Genomic DNA, 13,391 nt, shown 5'->3' on the forward strand with positions numbered 1-13,391 from the left:
AAAAAAAAAAAAAAAAAGCGAAGGGGGGAGAGGGAGAGGGGAGAGAGACGAGAGAGAGGAGAGAGAGAAAAGAGAGAAGAGAGAGAAGAGAGGAGAGAGAGAGGAGAGAGAGAGAGAGAGAGAGAGAGAGAGAGAGATGGGGGAAGGTGGAGAATTCAATACACAAAAGACAAATATGAGTGTCAGCTCTGCTGCTAAGATTGTTTAATAGGAAATTAAAGAAGCAAGATAACACATGAGGAATATCCATTAATGACATCAAAGATCTAGAATGGGAGAGACAGTATTTAACTCCACTTTTTTGTAAGTCTGAAGAAACATTGATATCAAGAAGTGACATCAAGCAGGTTACTATAAGTCAAGCAATATTACAGCCTCTGAAGACGAGGAGAGTAAATACACCGACTGTCTTTGGATTAAGCAGCACAGGGATAAACAGTGTTTTTGAATTACAATGGCACATGGAAAAAAATTTTCAGCTTCGTCTTTCAGTTTCAAACGACAAAGTTTATTCATGCATTCAGTCATTGAAGAGGAGAGTTTGGAAAATTGACCACTTCCTTCATACCAAACATTCACACAGTGGATGGCTGACAATGATGGCTACGATAAACAAATGTTCACTGGAAAATTAGCATTCCATGGTATAGGATTAACAACAATGTTCACCATACATCAGTTACACTTGATTCGACAGTACAAGCTTAGAGCGGGACTAAAATTATTGATAAGTTGGTTGCAAATAACGGAATGCCAATCATTCGTACACCGGGCCTACTACATCAGATCTTTCAAGAATAGTACTAACTTTGCAGTTCCTGTACAAAAAGCAACTACCCGTGTTTTACTAAAATGTAATTAGGCAGATCAGAAGTTCTTTCAGCAAACCGGTCAGGATTAATGCAACATGTGTTCAGAGCAAATAATGGAAAGATTCTCATATAACAACACTTCTAGTTGCTGTGTTGTTATTGATTAAATACCACTCGTTCATGGTTACAATACGATATATGCTGCTTGTGGAGGCTAGTACACCAAACGGGGAGTAGAATGAAATTAGCTCAGAGGCACTCACACCACCGTATGTTCTCGGATCATGGTAAAACACCTATCTCAGCTGAGTGCATGATTCTTGTAGGATATGGTGATCCTTGGGTTAGAGCATCATGTGATTCACGCTCACCACGAGGTGTATATGTGTGAATGAAGATTTTCCTAGTCGATTTATACCCATCTCTTTCATAAACAAAAAACTTAATATTTAATTATGTAAATCTGTGAATAATTTTATTTAGCGGTTCAAAGGTAGGATATATAAGCGGTAGGATGTATATTTTTGCAGTGTACATGTGCAGAAAGTTTACTATAATCACTACTGGTGGTGCATAGGTGATGATACTTGGAAACATTAACAGAAATAACATGAAAATATGAAGTACATCAGTGTAGACTGTAGAGAGACCTGAAAACTTGTGTATGATTAATTTAACCAGTTGACTGTTTGTTAATAGGGCTTAAAGCCTATCACTACACGAGCGTCACTAAGCGTCAGTTCTTAAACCTGGCCTAAACTGAAAAATTACTATTATGGGAATAAGAGCTATTAAGAAAAATAGAAAATAATGCATAATAGCTTACTGGGTGTAAGTAGAATTGCTTAATAAGACTTACCTTCTATATTACATACACATAAAACTGAAAAAAAGACCAGCAGTCTCAACAGTGCAAAAATCGTATCAGGCCTCTATCTATTCACAAATCATGACATGTCATGTGACAGGATAGTTGCAGGTTTTCATTCCACCACCTCCTCCCTTTTTTAGATATAGCATTTGCTATGTTACCTAAAAATTTTTTTACTCAAGCCTTGTTTAGATTTAGAATATGAAGCTCACTCTTAATATCTTTTAATATGTCAGTGTAAAAAATCACTTACTTCTCTTTATAGTTTGCTTCTTGCGTGCTTGTACCATCCCGTATACTACTTCAGCCAGAGAATTGTAAGTGGATGGATGTCGACTGAAGGGCATCTGGCGTGAAGCTTTGCGTCCAAGAACAAAGTAAGTATCCATCTCTCCTTTACCCTTAACAGAGATTTTTCCTCGATATTGAAGCCTGAACCCTCGAAAGTTTAAGATCTGAAAGTTAGCCATATATCCATAACTTATCATCTGAAGCTGATTAATTAGATTTTATATATACATATATATAATTATATATATATACATAATTATATATAAATATAATTATATATATATATATAATTATATATACATAATTATATATATATATATACATAATTGTTGGAGTGTGAGCAGGGTAATATTTAGTGAAGGGATTCAGGGAAACCGGTTATTTTCATATAGTCGGACTTGAGTCCTGGAAATGGGAAGTACAATGCCTGCACTTTAAAGGAGTGGTTTGGGATATTGGCAGTTTGGAGGGATATGTTGTGTATCTTTATATGTGTATGCTTCTAGACTGTTGTATTCTGAGCACCTCTGCAAAAACAGTGATAATGTGCGAGTGTGGTGAAAGTGTTGAATGATGATGAAAGTATTTTCTTTTTGGGGATTTTCTTTCTTTTTTGGGTCACCCTGCCTCGGTGGGAGACGGCCGACTTTTTAAAAAAAAAAAAAAAAAAAAATATATAAACATTAAATATATATATATATATATATATATATATATATATATATATATATATATATATATATATATATATATATACATACATATATATATATATACATATATATATATATATATATATATATATATATATATATATATATATATATATATATATATATGTAGGATTGCGGATGAGCATGGAGGTTTTAGAGTGGGTAGGGGATGTGTAGATCAAGTGTTTACATTGAAGCATATATGTGAACAGTATTTAGATAAAGGTAGGAAAGTTTTTATTACATTTATGGATTTAGAAAAGGCATATGATAGAGTGCACAGGGGAGCAATGTGGCAAATGTTGCTAGTATATGAAATAGGTGGTAAGTTACTAAATGCTGTGAAGACTTTTTATGAGGATAGTGAGGCTTAGGTTAGGGTGTGTAGAAGAGAGGGAGACTACTTCCCGGTAAAAGTAGGTCTTAGACAGGGATGTGTAATGCCACCATGGCTGTTTAATATATTTATAGATGGGGTTGTAAAAGAAGTAAATGCTAGGGTGTTCGGGAGAGGGGTGGGATTAAATTATGGGGAATCAAGTACAAAATGGGAATTGAAACAGTTACTTTTTGCTGATGATACTGTGCTTATGGGAGATTCTAAAGAAAAATTGCAAAGGTTAGTGGACGAGTTTGGGAGTGTGTGTAAAGGTAGAAAGTTGAAAGTGAACATAGAAAAGAGTAAGGTGATGAGGGTATCAAATGATTTAGATAAAGAAAAATTGGATATCAAATTGGGGAGAAGGAGTATGAAAGAAGTGAATGTTTTCAGATATTCTTCATCTTCCAATCCCACACCTCTTTCCAACACCCCAGCATTCACCTGTCTTACAACCTCATCTATAAATATGTTAAACAACTATGGCGACATCACTTATCCCTATTGAAGGCCAACCTTTACAAGTGTAACATATGATGAGCTCTGTATATGGAATAGATATAAAGACTACTTGCGAGTGTAAGTGGTGTGAGCCGGAAGTGAAAGGTTGTGTCTGAGTAGTGAAGGTTTGTGTGAGTGTTGTGAAAGTTTGTGAAAGTGTAGTGAAGGGTTGCTGAGTGTAGTGAAGGGCTGTGGGAGGGTAGTGAAATTTACGTGAGCGTAGTGAAGTTTTGCGTGAATGTAGTGAAAGTTAGAGTGTAGTGAAGGGTTGTGTGAGGGTAGTTAGTACCGTTAATGTGCTCGATAGAATGGTTCAGTGAGGTGGTGTGTGACAACACTGTGAGGACAGTTGTGTGTATGTAATGTTGAAGTTAAATGTTGTCGGGTCACCAGAATGAAAGGTAATGTGCATGAAAATAAATATTTGGGTTTGGAATGGGATGGTGAAATAGAATGGCATTTTCCACTGTGTGTCACATTTTCTTCATTTTTTATTACACATTTTCCGGTGCCTTTCTATAGCATACCTGAGCAGTTTCTTTTGGTATCTGAATGGTGTCGCTGGCCCCTGTTGAATCCATCCTGGAGGCCTCGTTAACAGTGTTACCCCAGACATCAAACACTGGTTTTTTGGCCCCAATTACACCTCCTACTAAAGGTCCATGACTGATGCCTGCAATATAAGATTGGAAAAAATATAATCGCACATGCCTTTTTTTTCTTACCACAGTATGCAAAATGATCAAAATACTGAAAGTTCAGAAATTTCAAAATGAGAGAGAAAAAAAAGAAACAGTTGATTAAGGAACGCTGAATATAAATGTGAGGTTTTTATTTACATTAAGAACCAAAATTAAATTTTGGACTACCATAATTACGCTGCTATCATTATTAATTATTATTAAAGATTCGCCGGTATTCTCCCGGCCCGGGCCTTTTCCAAGTGGTGGCCCGGCCTTGGCTCCCTCTTTAGGGACTGTCTGAGACCTAAGTCTCCCATGGGAGGAGGCACAAGTACCTTCTCATCTTTGGGACCAACTGTCCCCAGGCCTAGCCACAAGCTAGGCCTCTCTGGTCTGTCATCCCCGCCACAAGGGGGCTAATGGGTATGACAGTCTTGTGAGCTGTAAGCTCGGGCTCAGGCACCTACCCTACCCTAGAAGGGTTAGGCATGGTGTCGACGACGCGCTGCTATCACTGCAGTACATGTATCTGAGTTGGTAGTGCATATCATATTTATTTTCCATATACATATATGTAAAAAAATATTAACAGAAAAATCATATTTTTCCCTAAAACATATATAAAAACAATATTTTTTGATTAATTTTACTTGTATACATGTAACATCATACTTCTCCCACTATGACCTCAAGCCGAATTTACAGTGATGAACATCTTTTAAAAGAACAAAATTACAGTGAGAAGGTATTCAACTTAAAGTTCCCAACACACATTATTGACTCCTACGAACATGAAGTCTTCCTCTTACACATCATATCTAACGAGTATACCAACATATATTGACGACTGGTCCCCCCCCCACTGGAGTTTACCTGGAGAGAGTTCCGGGGGTCAACGCCCCCGCGGCCCGGTCTATGACCAGGCCTTCTGGTGGATCAGAGCCTAATCAACCAGGCTGTTACTGCTGGCTGCACGCAGTCCAACGTACGAGCCACAGCCCGGCTGGTCAGGTACCGACTTCAGGTGCTTGTCCAGTGCCTGCTTGAAGGCAGCCACTGGGAGGCAGTTGAACAGTCTTGGGCCCCTGACACTTATTGTGTTGTCTCTTAACGTGCTAGTGACACCCCTGCTTTTCATTGGGGAGATGTTGCATCGTCTGCCGAGTCTTTTGCTTTCGTTGTGAGTGATTTTCGTGAGCAAGTTTGGTACTAGTCCCTCTAGGATTTTCCAGGTGTATAATCATGTATCTCTCCCGCCTGCGTTCCGGGGAGTACAGGTTCAGGAGCTTCAAGCTCTCCCAGTAATTGAGGTGTTTTATCTCCGTTATGCGCGCCGTGAAGGTTCTCTGTACATTTTCTAGGTTAGCAATTTCACCTGCCTTGAAAGGTGCTGTTAGTGTGCAGCAATATTCCAGCCTAGACAGAACAAGCGACCTGAAGAGTGTCATCATGGGCTTGGCACCCCTAGTTTTGAAGGTTCTCATTATCCATCCTGTCATTTTTCCAGCCGATGCGATTGACACAATGTTATGTTCCTTGAAGGTGAGATCCTCCGACATGATCACTCCCAGGTCTTTGACGTTGGTTTTTCGCTCTATTTTGTGGAAGGAATTTGTTTTGTACTCTGATGAAGTTTTAGTTTCCTCATGTTTACCATATCGGAGTAATTGAAATTTCTCATCGTTGAACTTCATATTGTTTTCTGCAGCCCACTGAAAGATTTGGTTGATGTCCGCCTGAGAGCCTTGCAGTGTCTGCAATGGAAGACACTGTCATGCAGATTCGGGTGTCATCTGCAAAGGAAGACACGGTGCTGTGGCTGACATCCATGTCTTTGTCAGATATGAGGATTAGAAACAAGATGGGAGCGAGTACTGTGCCTTGTGGAACAGAGCTTTTCACCGTAGCCGCCTCAGACTTTACTCAGTTAACTACTACTCTTTGTGTTCTGTTTGTGAGGAAATTATAGATCCATCTACCACTTTTCCTGTTATTACTTTAGCACGCATTTTGTGCGCTATTACGCCATGGTCACACTTGTCGAAGGCTTTTGCAAAGTCTGTATATATTACATCTGCATTCTTTTTGTCTTCTAGTGCATCTAGGACAGATTACTGGGCAGATTGCCGTCGCCACTGCCCCGATTCTCCGAAAAGCCAACATTAATGTAGCAGTCCTTAACACCGAAGCAATAAGAGTTCAAGAGAAACCTTAAAACCAGAGGTTTTTACATAGTTGGAGTATACAGCATGCCTTGTAGCAGATCCGATAAATTCTATATCGGGGAGACCGACAAAACCCTTCAGACACTCTTTCAGGAAAATAAATATGCCTGCAGGAAATGAAACTAAGAATGCATGCATACTCAGTCACAACCTTCATTCTCGCATCAAGAATTTTGGAAGAACACAATCGCAGTGATTAACCTCATCGATACCAATGAGTGAAAAAAAATGCATATATTGGCTCGACCTATTGTCCACATTATCCATGATTAATGAAATAAACAGGATAAACATTTCATTTTATCCCCACCTCTTAATCTCACCAGTACCAGACGTCACCTTAACTTGATGTCTCAAGTTCATAACTTCGTATTTGACCTGTCTTTCTCTGAGTCTGAGTTCATGGTGCTCGTTTGGCTTATGTGGCAGTGTATTTACTCATTCCTGTGTACCTGATAAAGCCAAGCCTTGTGCGAAACATTGTATTAAAATTATTCTCTGCTATGGTATTATTCATTTAAACTATTTAGATAGAAACCTCATTGTATGGAACATTATATTACCTTGTAAAAAGGCATGTGTGTCTTTTAAGAAGTTGATTAGGTAGGCACGCCACATAAAACGCCTAAAACGCAATCTTCCTCCTGTAACTCAATTCTGAGAAATGCTTCGATGAAATCAGCAGTTCATGAATATTTTTGCAACCTAAAATTTAAGAGTACATCTCCCGGTTTTTCGTCGAAGACGACTTATAATATTCCCCAGGACTGTGTATGTCAAAGACCAGCCTGTCACAGAGTAATTATCCAGACTTGCCGAGGAGTTGTGGTATGGTCTGAGAAGTTGTGAAATGATCTGAGGAATTATGGTGATGTCAGGAAAATAGAGATGTAGTGTGAACAGTTGTGGTATGATTGGAGGAGTCGTAATTTCAACACAGTTTTCAGGAGAAGAACCGCAAAATAATGGATTATCATCACTGTTCACAACAGATGCAACATACAATTAATGTTCCTAACACCAACACTGCATACATATATAATGCATCTGGCAACAACTCACGGGGAATTCTTAATATGATGTGTAGATTAAAAATTATAAAGTACATACCTACTCTCAGTCTGAAGTTATTGAAAGAATGCTTATTAACCTCCTCCAGTCGAGCTTTCATCTCAAGAGCGAAGTCTACCAGGGCACACAAGTGGGCGTGGCTGTCTTCAACATCCTGTAATAGAAAAATCTTATGCTCAGGGCTGAGAATGAATAATTATGCAGTTTTCATCTTGTTATTCTGATTTCAGTTGTGAGAAAGTTCCGAGTCACAAAATAATCATTACAGGAAAGGAATATTTTGATTTATATTTTAATGAATAAGGCTATATATGATCCATAAAGACTTAGCGCTGTTTTCTGAAATTAATATATTTTTAAACTTTATATGTTCGAAACAACAATGAATAAGGAACATGTATTTATCATGCTTGTTAAAGACTTCACAATAACTGAGCAGCTAGGATACTGTACTGACCTTTTCAGTAGGGTTAAGTCCAGATGCTGCCATGTATGTGCTGCCAATGGTCTTGATTTTTTCAATACATGTAAAGCGATCTTCATCTAAGAGCTCGTCGAAGTCGGCTACAGTGGTTAAATTGACAGCCTATCAGATTTACTTAAATATTTCAGCACAATGTATGTTAAATTCTAATTCGTTGCATGGAATTAATGTACTCTTTCCTGATTAATTTTACAAATGTTATTACAACTTACACCAACGGGAAGTGACATTTTTCCAATCTTACTGACCACGAGGACGACTTTTTCGTAACCTAAAAAAAACTTCTGGGAGACCTGCATGCTCAAAGATGCAACTTTAGGTTCCACTAACAACAGAGAAAAACAACGTCTGCTGGACGGGAAGCTTAGCGGAACAATGGGAATGAATCAGCGGCTTTTTAGGCTGGGAACTAAAAATATAAACGAGCCTCACAAATAGTAGTTGTAGTAGTAATAACAGTCGTAGTTTAGTTATAGTATAGAGTCACTGTAGACCCTCAGGAGAACTTCTTTGATGCCTACTAGGTAATCAGATTTGTCCGCCCCTTATCCAGATGGTACCTCATTCCCTTCCATTACCCAGGAGCTGTATCTTCCATACGGCTTTAACGCTTTCCCTTAATTTAATAATAATAATAGTGAAGCAAACGTTCAGTATTACAGTAGAAGGAGGAGTAATAGTAGTTCTGCATCAATAATAATAATAATAATAATAATAATAATAATAATAATAATAATAATAATAATAATAATAATAATAAAAATGTAATAATTAAATATTGCCTTTAGTTTTATTTTGTCTATTAATTATAGTTAATAACTGGTATTGAGTTCTGTCATGGAGATAGTTTAAGCAAAACTTAATGAGGCGCAATAATAGTACAGTAGGAGTAATAGTCAATCAAATAATTAATTTATAAATTATAAAAATAGGTATGCACACGTTTTTAAATGCACACATATAGTTTACATATACCAAATACACAAACGCAATTACACACAGAACATTATATAAAACATTCACAAGGAAAATCAATTAAAAAACTTATATTAACAATCAGAATAAAACGTTTGTTATGTTTAAAACTGATAAAATAAACACCTGCCTCTAAATTGCTCATATTTCTGTAGTCAACTAATGTGGCCAGCAATAATATAAAAAAAGACAAACACTGTATTACATTTATCAAAATGAATAATATAAAATCACACAAATATAACAACACTATGCATTTCCTAGCTGCTCAAAATTACACATATCTTTAGGAAGCTTATATTTTTGCACCCATCATAATCATTTTCAAATTATTATAAAAATATATTATTTGCTTTAATGAACAGCTGGAAAAGGCATTAGAAATGGGTGATCCTAACATTATTTTCAAATTATTTGAAAAATTTACATTAAAATAATTAAAACATTTAAATAAACATCTATTTGTTACTCCAGAATTGCAAACCAAGATCAGGCATGCAGTATAGTATACTTTAAACAAGCTGTATTTCGTTCGCTGTATAATCAGAAAAAGGAATCCCCGCATTGCATAACTCTAGTCTCCAATAACTAAATGCACGCTATAGCTATAGTGTAAAGTGCAAATTAAGATTCTGATGTGGTTAAATATAAGGGCTGAAGGTTTGAAGCCAATCAAAATGGAAATTCACATATTATCACATGATAATTAATATCATAATTTCTTCAATAAAAATGACAGACTGGTGCACCATCCACTAAGAAACACAGTTCTCTGAGGTCAGTGGTCACGAGAGGTCGTACTTGACCTAAGTTTGTTTGGGGGATTAGTGTGGAGTGTTATAGAGCATCATAGCTTGCTTCTGTAGTGTCTTAGAGTCTGAGTTCAAGGTGTTGAAAGAAGTTTTACTTCTCAAGGAGAAAGTAAGGTACTGAAAATTCTCCTGGTTAAGTATGGCAATGAACGTGAGGTTGTTGAAGTTAGTGAAGAGGAACAGGTTACCAGCAGTGAGAAGCAGATTACCAGCCGTTACAAGTAGGTAGGAGTTTCCTGTAAAGGAAAAAATATCAGAGCGAGGAAGGTTAAAAGAGGAGATTTGAAGGTAGGAAATAGTTCCTGTTCTCCAGTACGAATGTACTTCACTGGTCAGTGAGGATGACGGTACCTTTGCTAATAAAGGGAGTATTATCCTTGTGGTCGGTGACTCACAGGTGAGACCGTGCTTTCTGTAACAAAGATAGGAAGGTGAGACAGATGGCATGTTTCCCAAGAGTTAGTATTGGTGACATAGTCAACAGGTTGGATAATATCGTGTAATGAAATGGGAACAAGCCCATTATCTGCCTCAGTTCTGGTGCAAACGATATTGGAAGGCATGAGACAGGAGGTACTACATAAGTACAGGACAGGAGTAGATTTAATTATTTCTAAGGGAGGGTCCTGATCATATGGAGCATTTTACCTAGAAGAGAAGTGGGCACTGAATGGATGTCTAAGGCAATTTGTGCAAATTGCTGGCTAAACAGGTACTGCAAAGAACCTGAAGTACCTTCATTGACAACTGGGACAATTTCTATGGTTAACATGATCTATATGCAAGGGATGGGGTACATCTTTCTGGGACATTGGTGGAAGCGTTAACCAACTCTATAGAGAGGGCCGTTACTGAGTTGTCTATGACGTTAAACTGATAAAACATAGAAGTATTTATATGTGTAGGAAACAAATAGGTTACAGCATGAGGAATGAAAGAAGCAAAAATCGTCAGGATACGTCAAGGATATGTTTAAAGGCAATGTTCATCATAAAGTTACTAATGAAGGCAACGGAAATGGTCAACAAACAAAGAGAGACATAAGGCAGCGAGTGACTTGCCCCCTTAAGGTTTACTATACTAATAGTAGGAGTCTAAGAAATAAGATAGATGAGCTAAGATTAATTGTATGTGTACAGGAGGCATAGATATTGTTGCTATATCAGAGACCTGGTTGAACCTGAAAGATAGAGAAATGCCTTCTGAATGCCACATACAAGGCTATAAATTATTCCACACCGATGGGGTCAATAGGAAGGGTGGTGCAGTAGCGATGTACGTATGTCAGAGATACTTTAAACTGTTACATTAGACAAGATGTACAATTAGAAGCTAAGGACACTGAATCTGTTGGGCTGCAGTTTCTGGAGGGATGTGAAAACACTAATCTTGGGAGTGATTTACTGGCTCCCAAACCTTGATAGGAAATGCAGTAAACTTCTATGGGACAAAATTCGTAAGGCATCTAGATACGAAAATGTTGTGTTAATTGGAGATTTTAACTTTGAACAAAATTAATGGATTAGTTTGACAGGAAATCTTGAGTTCAGCGACTTTCCTGATACGGTCCAGGCAATATTGTTGTCTTAAAACAGATTAATACAGAACCAACCTGCTTGACTTGGTTCTTGCTAACAAAGAATCACTAATTAAAAATCTTGAGGTAAATGATGAGCTTCGGCAAAGCAATCACATATCACTCAGTTTCAGTATTTCATGGAATTACCTTAATAATTACAATCAAGAAAATGTTCCTGACTTCCGCTCGGTCGATTTTATAAGACTGGGAAATTACCTATGTGGGGTGAACTGGTGTGATCTGACTGGTCATTATCCTGTGGATGAGGTGGGCGGTGATGGTTGCCAATATGACATTTTTCAAATAATAGTTCAAGCCGCGTATACTACTTATAATTCCATATAGGGAAATTAAATAGATTAAAACGTGTCATATGTCAAAACAGAGGCATATACAGGCGAATCACATGGACCTCAAGAAACTACAGTAAGAATTATGCCAAGTAGCTAAATAGGGCCATCAGTCAAATTCAAGAAGGAGAAGAAAGGAAAGACAGATTCCCATTTCAGGAATTCTTTCTGTGCAAACAAGGAGATAAACTGCTTACACACTTGTTGGCAAGCCCATATGCATTTTAACGAAGCGTAACGAAGCGTAACGAAGTAGTTGGACTCTTCGTTAGATTCACCGGGATTTGTAGTACACAGTATCTTGAAGACGAGTATTCATACAAGAAACGATTATTCACCTGTTTGCACTTTCTAACACACTTTACCAGTTGCTGCAAAAAAGAAAGCACTTTCGATTTATGCAACTACTATGAGAGAGAACACACCATCGACAAATTTTTTAGTACCAAACATCAGCATATCCCAAAACATTTCTCATACTTTTGTCAAAGGTAAGGTATAGTCGCTACTACTCCCACCGTCATCAAGGATCTCGTCAGCAATAGATAAATAAACTTTACAGTCCAACGTGGAGGCTGCAAAAATCTAACATGGAGAAATTTTATTTAGGAGACGTTTCACTCACCAAAAGTTCCTAGTGAAGGAGAAACATCTGCTCAACGAAAGTTCCCTATACATTGCATATATGCTTTCTATATACAAATATGCATATGGAAGAGACAAAACCATCTCACTTTTTCCATTCTTCTTATAAAAGAAGAGCATCTCCAGAAAAGCAGATGTTTAAAATCGTTTCTTTTTGTTATCTCCAGCATAACAGTACAAAACACGGGAAGTTTCAATACCTCTGAATTATTAGCTTGAGTAATCTTGAAACGCCCACAGCCCTCAAATAACAAACCCAACCTTCGCTTACATGACCACTACTGCGCTTCCCTCACTGACGTCAAACCTGACCACTACTTCTACTGCAATCAAATTTAATTATGACTCACGGAATCGTAATGACACGATTGGGTAAGTAATATAACCCAGGTGTTAGACGTGTCGTACTCATTAGTGCTCAGGTAAATTTTCTAGAACAAAGAAATATATGACTGTAGATGAATCAGCTGTATATGTGAGCGCATCCGTATTAGTTAAAGTTCTTGGAATGTGCTTCCACGCCACCCTTTTCCCTCCTCACTTCCATTTTGAGCATTAGCAGCTCTAGAATCTTTCCACTTTCATTTTGCAGGAGTCTTATCCATAACTGAAAACATATACAATGGGGGAGATGCGAATCTAAACTAACCTAACGTCTAATGGGGCCCATATTATTTCTTACATCAATCTTATTTTCCAGCTTTTCTCTTTCTTGAGTAGTTTTCTTTTGTACGTAATGAAATCAAACCATTTTTTTTTATTTGCACCGTCAACCACCTCCCCTCTTTGTGGGGAAGAATCATAAAGACTATGATACTTTATTACGAGGTTGTCAACACTTGCTTCGTGCTCTAAATTCTGTTAAAATGCTACTCGCTTCAAGATGTTAGATTTCTATTCCTTCACTGTCACCAGAGAATTTACGTCATTATTATTGGTATTATCTGCAGTTAATTCTCTCTGAAAACTCTTTTTGCCTTATCTTTCATATTATCATCTT

General features: G+C 37.5%; 1 protein-coding gene across 1 annotated transcript in view; it reads right to left on the reverse strand.

The window, feature by feature from the left end:
* Nucleotides 1-1,928: 1,928 nt before the first annotated feature.
* Nucleotides 1,929-13,391, reverse strand: part of LOC128686061 (adenylate cyclase type 8-like) — a gene marked incomplete in the record, with an annotated part of 931,274 nt that continues 919,811 nt past the window's right edge. Inside the window, 4 exon segments of the mRNA XM_070083124.1 lie at nucleotides 1,929-2,138; nucleotides 4,095-4,240; nucleotides 7,586-7,700; nucleotides 8,004-8,110. Coding sequence (XP_069939225.1) covers nucleotides 1,929-2,138; nucleotides 4,095-4,240; nucleotides 7,586-7,700; nucleotides 8,004-8,110 — 578 coding nt within the window.

The sequence above is a fragment of the Cherax quadricarinatus genome, chromosome 9 (genome assembly GCF_038502225.1).
Source record: "Cherax quadricarinatus isolate ZL_2023a chromosome 9, ASM3850222v1, whole genome shotgun sequence".
In the NCBI taxonomy this organism is placed as follows: Eukaryota; Metazoa; Arthropoda; class Malacostraca; order Decapoda; family Parastacidae; genus Cherax; species Cherax quadricarinatus.